This window comes from Siniperca chuatsi, linkage group LG11 (assembly GCF_020085105.1).
Source record: "Siniperca chuatsi isolate FFG_IHB_CAS linkage group LG11, ASM2008510v1, whole genome shotgun sequence".
In the NCBI taxonomy this organism is placed as follows: Eukaryota; Metazoa; Chordata; class Actinopteri; order Centrarchiformes; family Sinipercidae; genus Siniperca; species Siniperca chuatsi.
Window position 1 is genome coordinate 7253953 of NC_058052.1, and position 24436 is coordinate 7278388.

Below are 24436 nucleotides of genomic sequence, written 5' to 3' on the forward strand. Positions count from 1 at the left end.
CTGACAGCGTGATGGTGATTGAGATGCCTTACGGCGCCACCACAGGGGACGAATTCAAATGATAGCAGGCTTGACTGCCAATGTGTGTTTGTGTGTTTGTGTGTGTGTGTGTGTGTGTGTTGTGTATTCCCAGACCTTGTACAGATACATGCACAGGCGTCCATATGTGCACACATCACCCAGGAAATGAGACAGTGTGTCTTCCGTGCATCACAAATCACACCCAGGTTTGACAGGCCATGAAATGCCTGAGCACATTTAATATGCAGCTGGTGTTTTTTTTTTCTTTTCCAAGGCCACACACCCCCCTCCCGACCATCAGATTATTCGTCTGACTGAAAGCCATGTGAAATGTCAGACCCCATCTCTCCTCTGTCTGCTATAAAGACCCAGACTGAACATGAGTACTGCAGGGTGTCCATGAAAAGTGAGTCACGGACGTCTGAAGCCAGTATCTTTCCAAAAAAAAAAAAAAAACTGAATTATTTTATGTGCTGCAGTGCCAAATGAGCTGCAGTGGTGATTATATAGATAATTAGTATAAGGCTATGATGGCTTTAATTGCCGAGGGTGTCTTTGAACCAGTAAGTGTGTTTTTCCAGAAAGTGCTGTCGTTTTCATCTTACCACAGAGAGTCAGTAAAACAAAAGGATGCTTCACCACGTGGTTTTAAGACTGCAGGCCGCGGTAGGTTGGACCGTGGTGGTTGGCGAAGGGAGAAATTGGCCCAGGACGGCATCTGTTTCATTAAAAATTAATCTGGTTTTAGTAACACAGATGTGTGTTTATGATACAATTAACTGTGTTTTAATTTCCTGTTGTAATAAATAGGTTTGTAAATAGAGAGAATGAGCAAAGAGAGGTGGAGACGAAGTGAGAGTGTGCCTGTTAAAATGCATGTGTGCTCCTGGGACTATATGACAATATGTTGCATGTATGTTTGTTTTTTTCCCTGTGGGCACGCATGATTAATCAGATCTGGAATAACAAGCAGGAATTCATACATACAGTCTGATCTGACTTCACTGAGGGTTTCATATGATGATGAAGGAGGTGTACATGTGGTCGGGGGAATGGTTTTTGAGTCTCTTTGTAGGTCTATCTCTTGACACTTGAGGAAAATGCTTTTGTCTTTCATTGACAGTGAGGAAAGGGGTTTCTTCAAGTGTGTAGATCAATCCGACAACGTATGGCACATATTTTTTTCTTTAATGTAGACACATGTATGCTTTGTCTTACGTAATCACAAATCATCTTCAATTTCTTACAGGCCATGTTATCCTGTTATCCTGTCTCTACATGCATTTGGCTCCCTCTCTCTCTTTTTACTCCTCGCATGTTTAGTAGTTCTCTCTCCACCCTAAGAACAAACCCTGCTCCTCCAGTTCCAGCCTTGGCAGACAAGACTTGTGATAGAAAGCTGTGATCGTCATGCTAATGCCGTCCTTGACTTAAATAACATGCTCGAGACTCGCAGGGCGGGAGAGCGAGGCAGAGCTGCAGAGTGAATGGAGAGAGACAGAGAGGGGGGATTTGGGTGGATAGTTCGAGGCTTAAGAGAAGAAAGAAACAGAAGGAGTGAGGTGGAGAGATCAAAGAGGAAGAGAAGACAGAAAGAGGTGGGCAAAACTTCTTATTAGATATCATCACTTGGTTTCTTGGAAACTACATTTCTAACGAGAGGGGGTGACCCTGAAATGTCTCCATGTGTGTTGGGATGTGTGTGTATGATTGAATGTGTGTCTAAGGCTACTGCAGTGGCGGAAAGTAAAAATAATAATAATAATAATAATAATAAACTTTATTTATAGCGCACTCAAAACAAAGTACAAAGTGCTTCACAGAGAGAGAAATACAATACCACAGTGACTGATAAAATACATCAAAACCAATAAAATAAACAGACAGCTCAGGTAAGATCAGGATATGCTTTCTGATAAAAATGCGTTTTGAGAAGAGACTTAAAAGAAGATACTCAGAAGACTCAGACAACCTAATTTCTTCAGGCAGGTTGTTCCAGAGCCTCAGGGCCCTGATGGCAAAAGATCTGTCCCCCTTTGTTTTCATCCTGGACTCAGGAAGAGACAGAAGACCCCTGCCTGAAGATCTCAAACTACAGAATGTGAAGGTTCATAAGGGAATATAAGGTCTAAAATATAATCTGGAGCCAGGCCATGGAGAGCTTTAAAAGTAATCACTAAGACTCATAAGGCGTGAGAAGATAAAAGCATGTACAACAGTTTCTGCATCACTAAGATTTAAAATGGACCGGATTTTTGCAATGTTTCTGAGGTGACAAAAACATGATTGGACAAGCTTAGTGATATGTTGCTCAAAACATAAATTATTATCAAACAGGACACCAAGATATCTTGAAACCTGGTAATGGTAAATGGTAAATGGACTGTACTTATATAGTGTCTTTCTGACTACTCAAAGCGCTTCAACTACATATCACATTCACCGATGGCAGAACTGCTCATCGAAGTAACTAATCATTCACACACATTCACACACCGAAGTCACTGCCCTCGGGAGCAATTTGGGGTTCAGTGTCTTGCCCAAGGACACTTCGACATGCGGGCTTGGTGGACAACCCGCTCTACTACTAAGCCACAGTCACAGGCTTGATATGTTGTGACACGTAGCCAATAGAGGGCAGTATTTGTTTTGTGATATGTTAGGGCCCAATAACAAGAATTTCTGTTTTATTTGAGTTGAGCTGAAGAAAATTTATTGACATCCAGTTTTTTATGTCAGACAGGTAGTCCTGCAGCGAACTCGGCATACTAAGGTCAGTGGGCTTAACAGGGAGGTACAACTGTGTGTCATCCGCATACTAATGAAAAGAAATCCCATGTCCACGGGTGACATCACCCAAGGGGAGCAGATATAAGGAGAACAGTATTGGTCCCAGAATTGAACCTTGAGGCACACCATAATTGATTTGGGAAAACGACGACATGAAGTTATTAATGCTGACACAGAATTTCCTATTGTACAAATTTGATGAGAACCAATCTAGTGGGATCTAGTGCAGTGCCAGATATGCACACCCAGTGGCTCAGTCTATAAGAAGAATGCCATGATCAGTAGTGTCAAAGGCAGCACTTAAGTCCAGCAGCACAAGAATTGAACAAATTAGTGACTTTGAGAAGGGCTGTCTCAGTGCTGTGGTGCTGTCGAAAGCCAGATTGAAATTTTTCAAAGGTAATATTATTTTCTACAGCAGCAAGAAGCTGCTTAGAAACCTTTTTTTTGAGAACCTTGGAAATAAAATGCAGTTTGGAGATTGGACAATAGTTATCTTGGATGGTGGGATTAAGCCCAGGTTTTTTTAGGACTGGTAGAACACAAGCAGTTTTAAAGTAATCTGGGACGCAGCCAGTAGACAGTGAGCTGTTCAAGATAGATACCAAATGGGGCGCAATACAATCCATAACTTCCAATAAAAACCTAGTTGGGATTTTGTCCAGAGGGCTGGAGGATACTCTCATAAGAGACATGATGTCTGCGAGTTCAGGCAGAGTAACAGCAGAAAAATTGGTCAAAGAATCCCTGAGCAGGTGATCCATATCTAAAAAGGCAGGATTGGGGGTAATACCAGATCTTATTAACTCCACCTTTCCAGCAAAGTGCAAAAGAAACTTTTCACAATCAGCATCACAATCAGCAGAGGCACAAAAAGAGACTGGGTTAACTAACTGATCCACAGTCTTAAATAGGAATCTGGGGTTGTGCTGATGGGCAGAAATAAGTGCAGAGAAATGACATGTTTGTGCATCTTTCATCCCATTATAAAGAGTAATAACTCTTTCACAGCTACAAAGTGGACCTGGAGACCTGATTTCTTCCATCTGCGTTCTGCTCTTCTGCATTTCTTTTTACTGTCATTTAACCATGGCTGTTTTCTAGTCTTTGAGTTTGATCTATTTTTTGGAGGATGTCCCTGATTTCCACAGATAGTATTCTCAGACCCAGACTAAAGACTAGGTCTAAAGTGTGGTCACGGGAATGAGTTTGGCCAGACACATGTTGTTAAAAGAGTTAGTGATATTTAAAAAATCAGCAGCAAGGACATTAGAAGACTCATCAACACGAATATTAAAGTCACCACAAAGAACAATTTGATCGTAATTTAAACCAAGACTAGATCAAAATTCAGGGAGTTCCAACAAGAAGACGTTTTTCAATTTTTACACTTTGTAATTCGACCTCACTACATTTCAGAGGGAAATATTGCACTTTTTATGCTGTTATCTTGTAATTTAATCCATATTTGATATAAGAAATATTGATTAGTACAACTATATGTAAAAATCAGAAGCCTTCCGCCACTCCACTGTATGGTAGCGTTAGTTAAGATGCAGTCATAATGACGTAGTAATTGATAGTGACGTATACACTTATGAAGCGTGTTGCTCTGTCATCCTACGTTATTCACTTGGAAGAAACAGCCTGCTTCTCCTTACACAGACTTGTACTGTAGTTGTTTGCCTGGCGGGCAAAGGATAGGATGTATGCTAATGCAGTGCACAGGGGCTCCAGACATGGGAAAACAAAAACAGCTCTATTGGTTTATTTGGTTGTCATAGCTGTGTTTTGCCTCAGTATGTCTCCCTCTGCAGAGATTGCCTTCCAGCCAATCGCTATCGCTCAGCTTCCCCCAAGAAGACCTCTGAAGACTTAGGCTACATCACTTGTCAAAGCACATGAAAGTAATGAACAAAAACCCCAACCTATTTTACCAAGCTCAACCCCATTCTGCTATTTCACAGTGGCTTACTGTCAACACAGCCGCACCTGATTTTCAGTCTATGATGTGACAATCCGAGGTAGCTTCTCATTCTGAAGAAAAAAGACTTTGACGTCTTGGTGAGTGACATGTCTGAATATTCCCTGTAACTTGTTTTCTCGTCACAGCCATTGGCCCCTGCTGCGCTGCTGAATTTCTTTATGCATCAAATCCTTTGAGAGTATTGCGATGCATGCCAAAGACTAAGTCAGGTAAGTATGAATATTGCTTCGCTCTCTAACTCAAAGCTGTGTGTTAGGTTCGCAGGGAGCCAGTAGCTGCCAATCTGTGTTGTTCTATGTGTTTAATAGTCCTGTATCTCCCCTCCCTCCCCCACAGCCCCCTCTGTTATTTATAGCTTCCTCTAATGGTGACGCAACACGGTACAACTGGAAGGGAGCAAAGAATCGTGATGGTTTTAAAGCAACAATCCAGTGGATTACGGGGGCCTAAGAGGCTGCTACTGCAGTCTGTAACATCAAGGCAGCCAGGCAGGCAAGCAGGGCTGAAGCCGGCCAGCTCCCTGCCCCCTCTTCCTCCCTCCTTCAGTGGAGAGAGAACAGGACAGCTGGGGACGGCATGGTGGGCAAAGGACCAGGGAGCAGGAAGGAGAATTGAGTGGATGGAGAGGGAGCAGTGAAGCCAGGAGATTACGCTACAGTAGCTGTTTGTTACGGGTGTGTTAAATCCTACACAGCTGCCAAGAACCGGTGTCCTCCTCCTCTATATCCAAAAAATGACGGTTTATCCGAATCTTTTGACAAAGTTTGTAAAGGGAACTGCAATGATTATCCTGTATGTCATAAAAAACACGGTAACAGCTCTGCAAAGGGGTGCTACATGATCATATACTACAATACTTCGCTTACAGTAAGTTTTTTTGTTTGTACATTTGGGGGTTTTGGCAAGCCTGGCCTAATATGTACCCAATATATATATTTTTATTATTATTATTTTATTTGTTGCTCCCCCAATATTGTTAATGATTGATAAGAATTAAATTCATTTACGTGTAGTGGGGGGGCATGACCTTTTTTTGGCTTCCAACAGAAAAAGTCTGAGAACCACTGGTCTAGGGCGTGAGGGTGTAACAGCAGTGGTGATGCTACCCAGCTGCAGCTAGCTTTCATCATACAACTACACCAGACAATGCAGGGAATATTAAAGGTGGGGTATGCAATTCTGGAGAAATCCAATACCATGACAAATACCATTATATAGAGCGAACGATACAGCAAGTAATATAACTAACTTTAGCTAGGTTGTGGGTTAGCTTATCTAGGTTATGGGTTGAGGCACTATGAACTGCAAAATCTGCATGCTGTTCCTCATCTCTCTCTCTCTCTCTCTCTCTCTCTCTCTCTCTTTCTCCTCATTTCCTGACATTTCCTACTGTTGCTGTTTAATAAAGGAATAAAATGCCAAAAAACTAAAATAGAAAAAATGGTTGAGTGGTGGGGGATGCATTGCGGGGGACACGTCCTCCGCATTTCTAAAATCCTGGCTACGGCCCGAGGTACATTTTTCATCTTAGACTCTCTCACTAAGGATTCATAGTACCAACTGTATGCTCCAGAAAGTCAATCTGTCATCAGTTTAATTTGTTTTCAACAGATGAGTTCTGGGAATCTCAGATCGTAAATGTGCACTTGACTCTTAAAGGCTTTAAGCATGTGGCCAAATGCGCAAATGTGAGTTCTAAAATGGAGAAGCGTTCAGAGAGCTCCTCAGGGTTTTCCTCTGTGTGTGTGAGTGTTACAGAAATCAAGTCCTCACTAAGTTGGGAAGAACCATCGAAACTGCTACTGCCATTCACTCACAATATAAAACCAGACAGTGATGTTAATGCATGATGTAATGTAGCTGGTAGTGGCCTCAATTATGCAAACACATTGAAACATCTGATTGCCAGTCCTGTCTGTGGTGTCAGATTTCTGCTCTTCTCTGCTCTCTATACAGGAATGCCATCTAGTGGTCAAAATTGGCACCTTGAGGTGCTGAGGGACACAAATGGATGTCAGCGAATCGCCTTTATTTACAGCATCTGTGAGGTTTAGACAGAGGTCAACAGACAGGTTAATGCATGAGCTGCATTCCTCTTTGTGGTTGGAGAAGGCTTTACTACACAGAGACAGAAAGCGAAACTCATCATAAACCAGATGAGAGATGATCTCTGCTACTGCAATTGCCAGACAAAAATAAACAGACAAAGATTATGGTTGAGGTCAAGAAATGAGTCAATTCGAAACTTCCACATGTATGGAAGTGTAATTGCAAGACTGATATGCTAGGCACAAAATATTGTCTTGTCCAAGTGTAGCAGTAATACTGGGGCATTGATCCAGGCTCTCTAAATCGCGTCCTGTTTAGACAGACGGGCCCATTTAATAGATTTTTATTAAGTGAAAGATTAGCCAGCTGAAGTAATTAAGTGTTCAGATGGAGGTGAAAAATGGGGGGGCCCTGTTGAACTCCAGCCCCCAGCCAAATGCAAATGTATGCAGGGATTCATTCTAACTCCTTCCTTACTCTCTTCCTGTGAAGCATTATCATGTGGCAAGTCCATGGGCTAAGTTCATAAATGTCTGTCCTGCTGTAACATATCAAGTCTTACTGCAGCTATTTAATCCGTGCTCGTTGCAGAGATTATGCCAGTACATTGTTTTGTCTGCGAGGCCTGATGAATATGCATTTTATTCCCTCCCCGACTGTTATGCTCGAGTGCTTCCTCACCCTCTCCCAAGCTCAGACACACACGCAAACACACCAATCCACACACATACAATGCTGTTTACATAATGCTACATGTCAGTATTGTAATGCAGTCAGTAATCCACCTTACCGGAGATACATTTTTCATTACTTTAGGCATTTATTGCTATGTATTGCAGTAATATCGTCATGCCTGATATACTAATTAACTTGCTCTTTAAGTTTGTTATGATTATGTAAGATTTTTGTTAATGATGAAAATATTATAATTATAATTGTAATATTGAAAACTCTGAAACTAACTTTAGCATCATATCCTCAAGACAGCAAAGTAAAAGCTTCACATAGGCCTAATGTTGAAATGACAAAGATCAGTAAGAACACAGCAACGCAACAATAATGGAGATAATAGGCCTACAAAAATGATGAACCATAGAAAAGTAAATTCATTTTTTAAATGAAATAAAGAAAGAAAAGAAAAGGAAGTAGGCCTACATAGTGTAATAGGGTAGAATTAACGAAAGGTTAGCTGTGGGCTTCAATTTGAGCCTTGTTTTTTTAGCCTAACGCTATATTTGTTTACATTTTGGTAAATTGGCACTATTAACAGTATGCCGAATTAGCTATTAGCAGGTCCTGTTTGCAGTGTACCAGTAGATATGTAGACAAATATCACTGGATTACTTTGATACTGAAGAAAATTTAAAAACGTGATGATTTACAGGTTCTGGAGTTATACGGTATGGTGGCCGACAAGGGCAAACACTCAACTCAACTCAACTCAGCTTTATTTACACAGCGCCTTTCATACAAACATGTAGCCCAAAGTTTACGTAGTAAAATTGCGCAAAACAAACAACAACAACAACAAAAAATAAACATTTTGTAAGACTAAAATTTACAACAATAAAACAGTGAAGTGTTAAAAGTCAATACATAGAACTCAATAGAATTCAAATAAAATAAACGCCAAGGATAAAACCAACTTTACTCCAAATTAAAATTAAAAGCAAGATTAAAAAGATTGGTTTTTAATTTCCTTTTAAAAATACTGAGATAGGTTGCCATTATAATATGCAGAGGCAGTGAGTTCCACACTTTCACCGATACGGTTATGGGACACATAAGGAACATTTAAAAGAAAAGCGGTGGACGACCTTAGTGATCTGGAACATAAAATGAGAGAAAGTCTCTGATGTATTGAGGAGCCAGCTCATTTAAAGCTTTTCAAACACGTAAAAGAACTTCAATTCTAAAAGATACAAGTATCCAGTGCAATGTCTTAAGTACAGAGGTGATGTGATCCATTTTCTTTGTTTTAGTTAAGACCCTGGCAGCATTCTGAACTTCTTGTATTTTTCTTGTAGACTTTTTGGGTAATCCAGTAAAAAGTGAATTACAGTAGTCTAAACGGCTAGTAATGAAAGCATTTCAGCATCTTTCTGAGTTAGAAAAGGTCTGACTGGCAATATTTCTTGAGACGGAAAAATTATGTTTTAATGACTTTGTTGTGAGAAATATAATTTAAATCGGAATCTAAAATCACTCCCAGGTTTGTGACATTAGATTTAACCTGTATACTAAGTCCAACAAGCATCGTCAGATCGTCATTTATCCTGGTGTCTAGCGTCCCGGCCTTTGTCTCTCGTGTTGTCTAGGATTTATGGTGTGTTTCTGTTGTATTTTGTCTTCTCCCTCCATGGAATTATTTGCCTGTTCGGACTGCAACCTGGTTTGCTGATCTCTGTCTGCCTGACGACCCCTGTAAGCTTGTGAACATTATTACACCGTTTATCTGCGCCTGCCTTGCCTCCTAGTCTGCATTTGGGTCCAGTTCCTACTAAACGTAACAGAAACCAAGCTAAAACGCTGTCAGAGAGACCCACCCATTTCTCGAGTCTGTCAATTAAAATGTTGTGGTGGATTGTGTCGAATGCTGCACTGAGGTCTAAGAGAAGAGGGACAGCCACATTGTCTGCATCCGTAATAACTCTCCGGCCATTTCCAACTATCAGTAGCGCTGTCTCTGTGCTGTGATAACCAGATCGGAGTCCTTTTAAAAAGTAGTTGATTAAAAACTATTTTCTCTAAAAGTTTACCACAGAAAGGTAGATTAGAAATGGGTGTGTAATTGTTTAGTTCAGAGTGATCTAGATTGGATTTCTTGAGCAGGGGTCTTACCATTGAAGTCTTGAAAGCTGTGGGGAAGAAACCTACAGTAAGAGAGGAGTTTATTATACTTGTTGTTTCTTGGGCGATGCTATGGAAGCAGGATTTAGGTTTGGTTGGGGTGGGGTCTAGGACACACGTAGAAGACTTTATCCTGCTAATTTCTTCACTGACGGCGTCTTCTGACATTATATCAAAGACTGAGAGCAGGCGATGGATTTAGAAGACACCAAGAAAAAAACACCTTGTGATTATTTTGGTTTTCTGAGATAATATTTGAGAAAAGGGCTTGTCTTTCTTTCCTGACTGCATTATTGTAAATTTTAACTTGATCCTTAAAAATATCTAAGCGAACATATAGTTTGCTTTTCCTCCTCCGTCTCTCAGCTTTTCGACAATTTCTCTTCAGCTGATTTTCCAATGAATTGCCTTGTTTTTGTTTGTGCAGGAGCAACTGTATCTAATGAGAATCTTAATTTATCATTAACATTGTCCACAAGGTCATCAACTGAGCCAGTGGTGGATGGAGGAAAGGTGTTCACCACCAACTTAACAACTTAATTGTTAACGACAGTCGCTGGACGGTCGTGTGATGCAGAACGCACTGCAACTTAAGAAAACACATGCAAATAGACGAAACACAAGCAAATAAAGAAAACATCATCAATTTGATCAACACATGCGCTGCAAATACACTAAACGACAACGGAAGTGTTTCCAGAGGACACTAAAAAGTGCCAAACACGGCTTTGTTGTGGGTTTCTGACTTCTGCTCTACTACTGAAAGTGGCCGCTGCATGTAGCTCGCAAGCGAAATAGTGGAATTCTGTGAGTAATTTTAATGATTTGTGAAGAGATTTAGTGTTTATGTCAGACATTAACGTAGGAAACACTATTTATGTTTAACAGGCTACAGTCCGTCTGTCATCACTGATGAACCTGGTTATTATCTCTGATTAACAGTAGTTTTCCAAAAAACTTTTCCTTCCAAATTCCTTCAAATTTACCTTAATTTTCAGTTTCAAAAATGCTTTACAAACGTTTTCTTTGAATCTGCGTGCTCCCACGAGGTAAGTGTGCGCTGCCGATCAGACAGCGCAAAGTGGAGAAACAGTACAAAACAAAATAACAGAAAAACAATGAACGGATGACCCGACTTCGTGAGTCACAAACCTTTTTGGTGTCCTCTGGAAACACTTCTGTTGTCATTTTGTCTTCGCAGTGCGTTTGTGTATTAGGTTGTGTTGTGTATTTGAAGCGTGTTTTCTTCAGTTGCAGTGCGTTTGCCCTTGTTGGCCACCGTATTAAGGAGCTTTTTCCCCCTGTGTTTATGGACGTTTATTCGTTATGCACATCGGAGATAATTGCATCCTCAGAAAGTGTAAGTCACGCTGAATCTAAAAATATGTGTATCATGTCTGTGTGTTCAGATTTGACTGATGACTCCGAGAAGACAATTTTTGATGCAAATTGCGGACCAAATCAGCAATAACTACCTGACATGCACCAGTCTCTTTCACCTCCTGCAGTATCTTTGCCTTAAGTCTCTCCGATGTGTTTCTCTTACAGGTTTCTAGGGTCTTTAGGTAGTAGTAGCCCGGGTAATGTTGTGTTTTCCAGTTTGGCCTCATTTTGTGTCTCTGACTCTGGCACTTTTCTGATATTTTGAGAGTTCGGCTGACAGTAACTCTGAAAATAAAGTTGGGTCTGAAGCAACTGATGATGAGGATCTTTGGGTCGAGTGTCAGATAATTTAGAGGAAGAACTGGAGCACGAGGACAGCAGAACTGGACTGTCACCACGAAAGTATCATAAGAACTCTCTTAATACTTTCTCTTAATTGTTTGATAAATCTCATGTCATTGAGCAGTCACAGAAGCCTATGTTTAACACAATATGTAAATAAAAACAACATATACTAGGCTATGTTTAAGATATAAACAGGTGAATAGTGCTAAAATATGTTTTGTAGGGGTTCTTATTGTAAATGCTATAGTGTGAAACATTTTTAAACACTGCTGTTTTAATCTGTAGCTCAATCTGTGTTACTCCAGTAACAAATCTCTAAAGACCCGAGGTATGCTGGTTTGGCAAAACACCCACGCATTTAAAGGTGAAAACTTAAATTGGGTCACTGCGATCTGATTCACTGAGCTAAAATGTGTGTGCTTTAAACTGTGGACAGATTGTGCTGCCCTCAGCTCCACCAGCTGTTCCAGAGGTGACATAGACACCTAAAGCATCTCCTCCCCAGGTCCTTAGTTCTGTCCATGGGAATAGCTTTCAACCTTGTGCAGTAAATACAGCAATCAAGACTGTTTCCATTTATTTTCTTTTTGCCAGTGTTTCATTCTGTAATCCCCCAGATATTATTGTAGGTCTACCCACAGAAAGCTTGTCACGCTAAATGAAATTGGAAGAGTTACGAGGCAAGCGTAGTTGCCTTGTTGCAAGAGTTTTACTGTGTGTCTTTGTGGGTGTGTGTGTGTGTGCTGTCTCTGTTCACAATGGTTTGCGTAGTTCCCATTCTGGCCAAAGGAGCCAAATAGGTTCCTTCTTTTTCCCCTACTTTTTAACATGGTCCTGGGAAAACAGATGTCACCGTTGCTTTTGTCAGATACATCGCTCTTTGTGGACGTCTAAACCCTGAACACATATTTTCAAGGAGAGGAGATGAGAGTAAAGGTGAGAGTAGGACAGACCTTTGGGAGTGCCAAAGGAACGTGTGGTAAAGCTACAACTACAAGACACTGCTCACTGCAACAAATCCTGCCAGGACAGCTATGATGTACAACGTGCTTCAAATGTCGATGTATGTGCCCGCTCAAAAGCTTTTCAGGGAGGGAATGGAGGGGCAGTTCAAAACGAAGAGTTTATTTGATAAACTGTTGTTGTCCTTTAGCTATCAAGGGAAAAACTATTTTGCATGCTTGCTTTTACGTGATAATACTGATAATTTCTTTTATACGCAAATTGAAAATAATAAAACAGATGGATGTAAAAGCACTGTGTTAAACAAGGTCCAAAATGATCTGCATGGCTAGGTATGCCACTAGAGGTAAGTGCGATTTTTATTTATTTATTTTTTTTGTAATTTGGGTGAACTGACCTTTAAAGTTTGTAGTTCTTGGTTGCACCAGCCAACATTACAAATTAACTTTAGCCTCACTCATTTCCCCAGCTATTCTTTTGGATTTCAGCAGGTGACGTCCAGTGACTGATGTAAAAGACTATGGGGCTTTAACATTTGCGTAAAATCAATACTACATGCTACTAAATGTGGTTTATCTTGCTCATTTAAACACAACGCTTCATTAGACTCCCTGCATACCTCAACATCCCAAAGCCTTTCTGCTTTGCTAAGTCAGATATTCTCACAGGAAATTCTCTGCTGAGCCACAACCCTGAGCTACACTTTTAAGGCATCATACCACAACTGTCCACTCTAGGAACTGGCAGTTTTTTTGTTTCTGGGGCACATCTGCCAGGTATTCACCATTCCCCAAGGGCTGACAACTGTCCACGGGCTTGACCTTCCAGCCTCGTCATGGTTCTGCCCTGTAACAATCCTGTCCAGACTGCATAGGTCAGCCAGCCTGGGACACACACAGGATCCCAGTTTTGGTTCACAGCCCTTTTTTTCTATTTGCGTGGGTTTTTGTGTCTGAGAATATTCTCTGTTGTACATTTTGTTTCTATATATGAGTATTTAAAGACACTTTTACTAGTCTAGTAAGCAGGGCAACTTTAGCTTTTACACAATGTTTATTTCGCTGCTCTATGGAACACATCATGAATAAAAAACAAAAGTTTTTGTTTGCACATTGTATGTCCCCTAAAAGCAGTTTGAAGAAAAAAATCTTTTAATGTGTTTGAGCCACCTGTATCTCCATAATGAAGACATTGTGGCTCAGTGTCAGTGCATTCATCTGTTTTCTGGAAACATATGACCAAACGTGAGCCGACTTTGATCCATGTATTTCATTATTTGGCCAGACTGTGGAGGTGCAGACATATTTAGGCTCCAGTTAGCAGCACTTATGCCAGCTTTGGGACAGTTTTGGCAGCAGGAACTGGATCACTGTACTTGGGTCAGTCCTGGTAGGTATTTCATCAAGTCTAGCATAAGGCCACGGTTGGTCCGAGCCATTTTGGCTCTGTGAATAAGGTTTCTGCTGCATCATTTCTCACTTACATCACCTACTTGGATAACTTTGAAAACTCTGATTGAATGAACTAGTTTGTGAACTGACCCAGCCCCATAAATGTCTCACGTGTAATTGTAATTGTGTTTTTTACAACAGAGACTTATTTTGCATTAGTTTGAGACACAGAAATAAAGCCAGTGTTTTCATTAAAAAAAGCAAAAGTTAAAAAAATGTGTAAGACCTTTATCCTAAAAAAAAACCTTTGTTGTTCACTGAAGTAGCGTTATATAGCATTTCATAACATGCATCTAGACTCTGGTCACACTCCGGTTCATGATACAACCGCTCCCATCAGCTGTAAAAGACAAAACAGCTGCTGTGACATCACTGATTGGGGCATGACATAAAGTGCAACATTGCTTGAATGTTTTAACCAAAGAAGTGAATGCAGCATGTGTCACTGAGTGCTTACAAATGTATCTGTCAGGACGGGTCATAATCAAAACTGAAAAGAACAAAAAGATAGCCATTCTTTTTCAATCTGGAAAATGTAGCTAAATTAGAAGTAACGAAAGTTTGAATTAGAACGTAAGAAAAAGAGCACGTTTGCGTCTAAAACAAGAGAACAGACAAAACTGAGCAGTCATAATATTATCAGATGACTTCCGATTCCAATGTCAAGCTCATCCCCGCCAAGTGCTGCCTCGCTGTAAATGATTCAGCTGTTCTCAGCGGCGAAAAGCTGTGCAGAGCTAATCCTTTTGAAGATGAAATACCTTCTGAATGTATCTCTCAGTTGGCTACTGTACAGTGCCAACAAGGATCAAATAGACTGCCTTGTTCTCAAGTAATAAGTCATTATGGGAATATGCCAGGATATGTATGATCACATTAATTGCCTGACTGCTGAAGTAAAAGTATTTCCCGCTATTATCTCGACATGCCAGAACGCTGACCAGTCAACAAATCTAATAGTGGGTCCCCTCTGCCTGGCCAGAGAGGAGGCCTCTCTATCACTGCTCAGCAGCCACAGGGCACCGCCGGCACAATAGCAATCTCATTCCCTGCCACCCTGGGCTCAGCTGGCACCCAGACAGGCTTCCCATCATCACTAGCACGCAGCACAAGATGATATTCAAAAAGAGTGGGCAATTAAGATGGATCAGTGTGTACAAATAGTATTGATCTACAAGTGTGCAAGAGTGACTGCATCAATAATATGAAAGCAGGAAGGGTTGCATGGCTGAGGAGCTCACATTCCTCAAGAGAGTTGACATGCTTTATAGCATGCCAGTAAAATGAACTAAATCTGTAGGATGCTACCAGGTATTGTCAGGATTGTGGTACTATGTTCTCCAGCTATGGACCAGCTGCTTTTCTGAAAGGCATAACTTTGCCTCCAAAGTAGGTCAATAAGACTGGGAAAGTCTTCAAAGCCTGGACAAATATCAGTGAAGTGAAGAAGACTGGGCACATTTTAATAGATCAATGTTTGACAGAAGTGGGTGAGAAAGATTGGTAACAATGAAAGGGTCAGTTCACCCGAATTGCAAATCCTCAGGTTTGAAGCCATGCACACAGTTTTGGATATCTACCTCTGAGATTTGCATCAACAACAATACAGTACAGTGGAGTTGAGTGAAGTTTTTGTGTGTGGTACTCAGCACTTAAGAATGACATGTTATCTATAAACAATAATAATTAAAAAAAACAAAACAATATCCCGGGCACTGGATAATAAACAGAACAAGCTGTCAGCAGTTTCTGTACCTGGAACTTGGAAAATTGTTCTCCACTAGGTGTGTAGATTTCAAGAGTTATCTCAAAATAAATAAACATCTGCATGGCTACCAGCAGGTGACATGATGGCAGCCAGTTCACTGATGTTACGTCTATCAGCTACTAACGTTTCTGTATTAGACCTTTCACACACAGCACACATTTTGACTTGTCATAGCGTGGGGGAAGCACATGATTGCATAATGATTACTGTATTCTATTTAGGTGTTTGTGCCACCTTCACGTCATATAGGAGCTATAGTAATTTTGAGTTTCTGACTTGTAAATAGGGTTTACATCAACATCGACGTCATACTTGTGACTGGGAAACTTTCTAAAAGCGCAGACATTTTGACTTGTCACAGCAGGAAAAGCACAGGTGTAATTGATAACATTGAAAGTGACTGCATTCCATTTAGGTGAGCTAGTTTCAGGGCCCTGGTACGGTGCATGCTGGCTCACTGTGGTGGCTTACTGGGACACTTGACAAACAGCTGTTTGTGGCTTGCAGCTCTCTGTCGCTCAGCGCTGTCCGTGGTTCTGAACCAACAGCTAAGCAACAGTCACATGTATCTCGGCCAATATTTGGACGCAGCCTCTGGGAGGGCACACTGGAATGATTTAATATGACTTCACTCCAAAGATAATGTGAACGAGTTTGTTCAAATATTGGTACGGACAATTCTGTCCTCCCAAAATATTGGTAGGGACATGTCCCTACCGTCCATATGCAAACCTACGCCCTTGATTGGAACTGAGCCATCTTTAGGTCTTAGTTTTAAAATGTCTACCATGAAAAAGGTGTAAAACTTGCCGTTCCCTCCCTGTCCAGCACTTGTGTGTATTCCTGCCTTTAATCATGAACCCCACACCCACCTGCACACCTGCTCCTAATGCCAACATGAGCTCCCCTAGTATATACCGGCCCTTTAGCACCTGTACTATGTCTTCCCAGCCCTAGGGTTCCAGTCTTCTGTCTGGTTGTCCTGCCTGACTACTGGACCCTTGTTTGCCTTTGTGGGCACTTGCCTCCCTGCTTATGCTCCTTTAGATTTGGTTGCCTGTTCTGTCTGCCTGTTGTCGAACCTTCCTATTTACAAGTAAAAGTCCTGCATTGAAAATGTTACTTAAGTAAAAGAATGTAAATATTATCAGGAAAATGTACTTAAAGTATTAAAAATAAAAGTACTCAATGCAGAAAGATGGCCCCTATGACTGTTATAAAGTTATACAGTATATTATATCATTAGATTATTATTACTCATGCATTTAAAGCAGGATTTCACTGTTGTTGGTTGAGGTGGAGCTCATTTTTAACTATTTTGTATAGGACTGCAATTAATGATTGTTTTCTCGATTAATCGATTGAGAGAAATGCCTTTCACAAATTCTCTTAGCCCGAAGTGACACCTTCACAATGCTTGTTTTGTCCTACTAATAGTCCAAACCTCCAAATGAATTAAAACAATTCAAATAATTAAAAAGGAAAAAGCAGCACATCCTCACATGTGTGAAGCTGGAACCATGAAATGTTTTTGCATGAGATATGATTATCAAAAATACTGGCCAATGAATTTTCAGTCAATTGACCAATTTATTAATAGGCTAATCATTTCAGCTGTAGGCCTATATACTGTTGGGTAGTTTAATTTATAACAAAACATCATATTTTATAAGCTTTCTATGCAAAAATCTTAATTTGTAATTTTCTTAAAAGTAACTAGGCTAATAACTAAAGCTGTCAGATGATTGTAGTGAAGTAAAAAGTACCATATTTCCCTCTGAAATGTAGTGGAGTAGAAGTAGAGAGTGGAAAGAAAAGACTCAAGTACCTCAGATTTGTACTTCAGTTTACAGTAGCCTACTTGAGTATGTAGTTAGTGACATTCCACCACTGCTACAGTGTAGTGGAAGAACGACAGCACACATTAACACACACGGCACCTCAGTCGAAAACAGATCGCAGGAATAAGACGAGATAATAAGGAGTAAGTGAAGAATGTGAGTCACACTGTGGCCGGAGGCGTGGAGCCAACTGTAGCATGCAGGCAGCAGCACCCTGCCAACGCTGGCTCCTCCACGGGGGAGGGGAGGATTCAGAAAACTGCACGATCGCCTTCAGTGTGTCGCCTGTTTCTGTGGAGGTGTAGTAGCCATGACAGCCTCAAACACTGGCCAGCAACCCCCGCCACCGCCTCCTCCCCCGGCACGCCGTGGACGCTCGCTTCAGGCGCATTGCTGTGCTTCCCCTGTTTTCTCCGCCGTTGTTTTTGGACCCGAGTGTCCCGCAGTGGCCGTCGACTGACTGTTGGACTGCAGCAAGTAGTCGACCCCCCCCCAGCTTGTGCTCGGTGCACCCAGAGAGCTCGGGCATGCCATCTGTCTCGACTGGAAACACTGTTGCCTGGGCCGAAATTCGCTTTACTACTTGAGGGAATCAAAGTTGCTGCAATGGAGACTTCGGGGAGTGATGCAGCGGTCACATACTTGGGGAAAGCTGAGGAAAGAGGATATTATGACCTGGAGCATCTGCCTCCACTGCTGGAGGATGAGGTGAGGGTGTTATATGAAGAAGTTAGAATTACATTTTGTGATTTGTTTAAGAGAAAAGGGTAAATTACTCATTAGGCATTGTAAGCTTACATTGAAAGATACATGTTTCATCACGAAAAAACCACAATAGTTATTCAACCTGCTGAGGTTTTAAGTCAGCTGCAGAGGATTTCTGAAGGCCTTGGATTATTAGAATATTTGATTTGCACCTCAGCTGCATCAAGACTTAAAATTTGTCAGTTAATGTTAAAAGTCTGCACCAGATGGCAATGAAACTGATGCTGCATTCTTCTTCATATGTGTGTGTGTGTGTATACATATATTACACTAAAACTTCTTGCTCTCTCCAGTATTCAGATCATTTAATCAAATTAAGGAAAAGTATCAGTAATCTAAAAATAAGTCAAATAGTCCTGCATTTGAAATTTCACTTAAGTTAAAGTACAGAAGTATAAGCAAAAATGTATTTAAAGTATGAAAAGTACTTTAGTAACTCTTTTATATACAGTTAAGTAATGTAGTTTAGTTGTTCTCGATAAGGGTTGGGCCCCTAAATCTAGGGGGCCCTGAGATGATTATTGGAGTAGAAAAGAAGAGAAACCAAAGTTCTACTACATACTTTTGCATTCATTCTTTGGACTTTGGACTGCATCTTTGTGAAATATGTAATAATTGTACCTATTTTAGCCCTGAACAGCTATTTAAATGTTCATAGGGTAAATCACTATCTGGTCTCATAGACATCTGAAGGGCCCCAAACAGACTTCTCTTCTCTTTTTTGTAAGGTGTCACACTCCAAAAACAAGCCAATGCATTGTGTTTCATAAGCTCATCATGTGTAAAATCTTAATCTGAAAAGTAACTGTCAATAACTGTCAAGTAAATGGAGTGCAGTAAAAGGTATTATTTCCCTCTGAAAAGTATAAAGTAGTACAAGAACCTCAAAGTTGAGTATATGTCCTTCTACTGGCTATAACTTTATTAGTGGACGTGAACTTTTGTAGGTAGCTGTGTTTGAATTGTAACTTAGTTTCCCCCTTTTAATTGAGAGATGGGAAATGTAGTTGTTAGGGTCTTCAAAGACATTTTTGGCAGAAATGTCACAAGGGATCAACGATTAGACAATATAATGCATTGTCAGTGAACATCTTATTAACAAATGAGTCACTCTTTTGAAAGTGTAGTAACTTCAAACATAAATACATTGACTATTGGCGCTTTCTTTCACTGCTCCTCTCAGTCCCAGCGTGCAGAGACAGGAAGTCTCATCAGAACCCTGGAGCTCAGAGGCAAACTTATGTAGGACAGCATATTTAACTTGAGGGGGGTGAGAGAGACTTCTAGCTTTCCTCCGCACTGTTCTCAAGGGAAACTGTCTATTTATGGGGCTGGTGCCGCCGCTGCTGCTTGAAGTGGCATTTTTCTGCCCTGTAATTGTGCTCTACCCTACTAGATCACATCGATATGCTTTGTTCCCAATCTGCTGCGGCTCTCCTGCACCTACAAGAGAGCCATAAAGCAAAACAGACACTTCTCCTGCAGTCCGTCCGAGATAATGTGGTGATTTCCAGTTGTTGGATATCACAGAGATTACAGCCGTTAAGACTTTGTTACTTTCACAGTTTGAGTAAAAATAAGTTCCCATTGAGGGATTCTCTGGTGTGGTATAAATGATGTCATGGAAGAAAAAAAAAAGTGAAGTACTGGATATAGTGTTTGACAGTTGCTGCTTTGTGATGACCCACACTCCCCACCTCCGCCCCTCTGTCTGAGTTAAGGCCAGCTTTTGTGTTCACTTGCAAACCGAACAGAAGATCCTGTAATAATCAGACGGCAGCATTATGCCGCTTGCTGCGTGGAATCTCTGAGATCACTGCGTTTGCCACGATAAATGGGGCCATTTGGTAATAGTGGCTCACAGATGATGTAGTGTGTTCATGTGGGTGTGCAGAGTCACTCCATGGCATAAAAAGGGTTTGTGTGTGTTTGTGTGCGTGAGCAGGATGTCGTGTACTCTGTGTACCAAGTGCCCTTGGATTTTCTGCTGCTAGTGTCAAAATTAGGGCACTGTTCAAGGTGCTGTATCAAATAATAATTAAGCATGACTTAACTTGTGATGCCTTCAAGTAATTACTGTAGACAAGGACTATTCTTGAGATGATGCAGCTTCCTATAGCTGGGGTATTCAGTTATTAAGGCCATACTTTTAAATCTTAAAAAAACGTTGCTGTCAGCGCTATAAGCTATTATGGAGAGATCATTTCCACCAAGCTCAGATCTCTACCAGTGATCTTGTGATGTTGGCTTTATTATCAGAAGTGTTTACCTACAAGTGTTGTCTTGAAAATGTCTCCAGAAAAGCCTAAAGTTTGCATTCCCTTCTTCAATCTTAATTACAACATACAACACGGCGATTTCCAAAGCAGATCATAGCTTTGTTTCCTTATGAAAATCAATCTGTGAAGCTTGTTTGAGAGAGGTAATTCATTACAGTGAACAGTGTGAGCATGTCAGTTTTTAATTTAAAAAAAAAAAAAAGTCTGGCTTAGTCAACATGTCTGATATTGGAGTGAATCCTGCAAGCAAGTTCAGGCAAACAACCTGGGTCATGCTGCACTCATGTGGCATGCTCTGCATTCTGCAGCATATTTCCAGTATAGGTGATATATATACTGTATACTGAGATTCTAGAAATGTGTTACGTGCATTCCACTGATATGCAGGTGGCAGAAATGCACCAGCAAAGGCAGAAAAGAAGAAGACTGCTTGCTAGTAAATGTGGATGTAAACAATGCTGGATATAAAATACTTAAATATATAATACTTAAATACCTAAAATGCCTAAAACAGACATTCCCATTTGGTTACTATATCTGTATCTTACCTTATCTCCCTCTCTGTATCTTTGCAGTACACTGTATCTGCTGCTGCTAAAAAAACAACAACTTTGCATTATCACCATGTTACGTAGTATCCATCTCCACCCCAGCATCCACCTGTAGGATCTAGTTTCTAGAACTTTGTTATCACTCTCCAGCGCCCCTCTGTGCTGCAGAGAGGGATGTGGTCCGAGCCTTAACACCAAACTTTAACTTTGCACGCTCTGTATTTACATTTTCATCCACATGAGTTAGCTGACTGAAATGCGGTTGAGAGCAGGTACTGTTCTGAAAACGCTTCTTTGATGGTGCGTTTAGGTGCTCATGGAGTAGAAGGACACGTGAATACTCTGCCTTCTGGTCTCTATTGCTTGACATTAAAATGAATGATATGCTCTGCAAAGAGTCATGTCTACACTGAAAGTCCTTCCTAAAGTAGCTGAATCATTATATTAAACTGGCTAGCCAGAGTAAGGTACAGCCCTAAGTAGTTAGGATGGCTGTTGCATTCTGCCTCCTTCCGTCTTCTATTGTTTTGAACAGCAAATGGTCGACCTAGCTAAATAGCTGCAAGCTAATGGAAAAATCTGACTAAAGGCTGAATACTAGCATGTAATTATTAAAGAGCAAAGAGAGTTCCTCACACAAGCGCAACCAGAAACTGAACCAGAGCGCTGATGCAGATCAGACCCGCCCCTTCAAATTTTACAGGGCAACAACCTAAATTGTTAACAGTGTAAGCATGAAACTAATATTGTGTGTATACACAGTATAACGACGTGCGTGTGCACCCCAGGACATACTTGTACGTGTGTGTGTCCACAGGAGAACGTGTCCCTGGCGGACATCCTTTCTTTGCGGGACAGCTGTCTGTCGGAGGAGGAGGTGTGGGCGGTGTGTGCAGAGTGTGTTCTGGCGCTGCAGAGCATCAGACCCTCCCACCTCTTCCACACCCTGTGTATAACACCAGATACTCTGGCCTTCAACGCCCATGGGAATGTTTGCTTCATGGAGCAGCTCAGTGGTGAGTCTACGGTCATTTATATATTTGTACAATAATTAAACCACTTTCAGGACATTTTATACTCCTTGATTTGCACTTTACACTTTTTTGGCATCATGTTTGGCTCATCATATTCTGATTCTGGGTTTGGCTGATAATGTAACCAATGCCCTGGCTGTCAAATCCTACATGCTACCGATCAAGCTCTCTTCACTGATTTGTTGCTCTGATCTGTATCAGTTATAATTTGCAGATTCCTGCTTGAAAGCACTCTATCATTGTCTCACTGGATCCGTCAGGCTTTACCAAGTCTACAGGTCTGCTCTGATTTGACGACATCTTTCTCTCTTCTTCTGTCTTCTCTTTTTGTCGTTCATATTCTTTCTCATTCCCTATTTTCTTTATCGTTCTATATCTTATCACTTACACTAGTATTTGTGCATGTGCACACACACACGCACACACACACATACCCACACAGCCAGCACGGCATCCTTTAAAGTGTTACATCCATTTATCTCCACACAAATCTTCAGTCAGTAATAGAGAGACTTTGAGGAGATGTTTTGATTACTCTGTCAGATAAAATCCTTCGCAGCCTCATTTGTTGTCATGCTTTATTGGATTGTGTTTCAATCCTTTAGCTATGATTCATCGGGTGGATAGAGAAAGAAACTGCAGTGCCCACATCACCCTTCTTGTGTTAGTTGTTCATGCTGAACACAGCGCATCTATATCATTAATCATAATGCTACACTCTCCGCTTTACTTGCTGCACAGTTTCCTATTGATTCCATTTAATTGAACTCTTTGTGCAATAGTGATGAAATTTCATGCTGACGCACACTTGAACGGCCAATCCCGTGGTCACACACAAACAGGCTCTCCCTGTAAGGCTGTATAATAGATTGACCTTGAGGGCTGTGGTGATGAATCTCAGTGAAAATAGCTGTTGCCACAACGACTCATCAATAGGGTTCATTTCAGCTAATTATTTACTGCAGTAATAACAGGAAGGTAGCTGTCAGTGACTGTGGGTGATGCGGCAGCGCTGGCATCACCAAAGTATTCAACCAGAGTAACAAAATGTCCTCTAATGGTTTTCATACAATGATGTCCAATAAAAACTGCTAATTTTCCCAGGAGATTTAGCATCGCAAGCTGTTCCATCTCTGATTAACGGGACTGGCTGTGCTCTGTGGGAAATGTGAGCCCATTTTAAAAGTGTGTTGAATCAGTAATATTGCTCAGCTCATACTTCTTGTTGTGCTAAAATGCTGTAAGCATACATGACTCACCAAGCTCTCACTATCACCCTGGAGGCAACTGCGTCACTGACAACGGCTGTCTTTTTTTCTCTTATTCACTGCCGATTTCACTGTGTTACAGCCCTTCGTGACTACAAAGGGTTTAAATTTCTTGTCCTCCTTTTCTCCTCCGGACTGTCCTTTTCTTCTTTTTGTTTGTTTGAACTGTCAACCTCTTTGAGAGGAGAGGTGACAGAAAAAGTGAGAAGACAAGAGGAGATGAAAATATCTAAAGAGGGGAGGAAAGGAAAGAAAAAGAGAGGAGAAGAGAGAAAAGAAAAGGAATGAAAGGAAAGAGAATGGAAAGGAAAGAGTAAAAGAAAGGAAAGGAGAGAGGAAAGGAAAGGAAAGAAGAACAAAGAAGAGGAGAGGGAAGAATAGGTGAGTAAAGGAAAGGAAAAAGAAGAGGAGACAATATGAAAACGGCTAAGGAGGAGAGGAAAGGAAAGGTAGGGGCAGGTAGGGAAAGGAAATGACATTGAGGAGAGGAAATGGGTGAGGAGAGGAGAGGAATGGGAGGAAAAGGAAAAAGAAGAGGAGATGCAATGAAAGGGGCTAAGGAGGAGAGGAGAAATGGAGATCGACCTCACTACACACCTGGGAGGGGATCTCATAACCCCAGTAGACAAACCCAGATCTGTCATGACCCACTTTACTCCCCTTCCTTTTCTCCTTTCCCTCCTCTGACTCTGGGTACAGCCTCTCTCTCCCTCTGACTCCATGTGCCTCCAAGTTTGTGGTGATGTTTTGATGGATCGGTGTGTCCTGCTTGTAGCCAGTCTGAGCAGTGGCCTACTTCAGGAGGAAGAGGATGAGGAGGATGCAGCACCGCTCCTCCAGTGGCTGCTTCATCTTCTGATCTGCAGATAGCTCTTGTCTTGTTTGCCAGGGATTATCTCTGACACATGCGTCATGCAAATGAAGGGAAACGGCTGCGCTAGCTCACTGGACTGTTGAGGTTTAGCATGCAGGATACATATTCCTCTGATTTGCATCTCATTACGGTGGATGCTTAGCAAGTAGGTTACAGTACAGAATTGACATGGTTATACATCAGAGTGTTCACATCAAATGACAAATGCGCCGTTTGT

General features: G+C 41.2%; 1 protein-coding gene and 1 long non-coding RNA gene across 4 annotated transcripts in view; both read left to right on the forward strand.

The window, feature by feature from the left end:
- Positions 1 to 976: 976 nt before the first annotated feature.
- Positions 977 to 6358, forward strand: LOC122884564. The gene is made up of 3 exons (XR_006379922.1): positions 977 to 1619; positions 4924 to 5007; positions 5135 to 6358. It is a non-coding gene; the product is annotated as an uncharacterized LOC122884564 (long non-coding RNA).
- An 11128-nt stretch (positions 6359 to 17486) lies between these two features.
- Positions 17487 to 24436, forward strand: part of LOC122884612 (kinase non-catalytic C-lobe domain-containing protein 1) — a 40020-nt gene continuing 33070 nt past the window's right edge. For 2 of the 3 annotated variants that reach the window (XM_044214734.1, XM_044214735.1), the window contains exons 1-2: positions 17488 to 18156; positions 21861 to 22059. In XM_044214734.1, coding sequence (XP_044070669.1) covers positions 18055 to 18156; positions 21861 to 22059 — 301 coding nt within the window. In that variant the 5' untranslated portion in view covers positions 17488 to 18054. Of the gene's footprint in view, positions 18157 to 21860; positions 22060 to 24436 lie in introns of all 3 variants that reach the window. The other variant, XM_044214733.1, reaches the window with a different exon arrangement.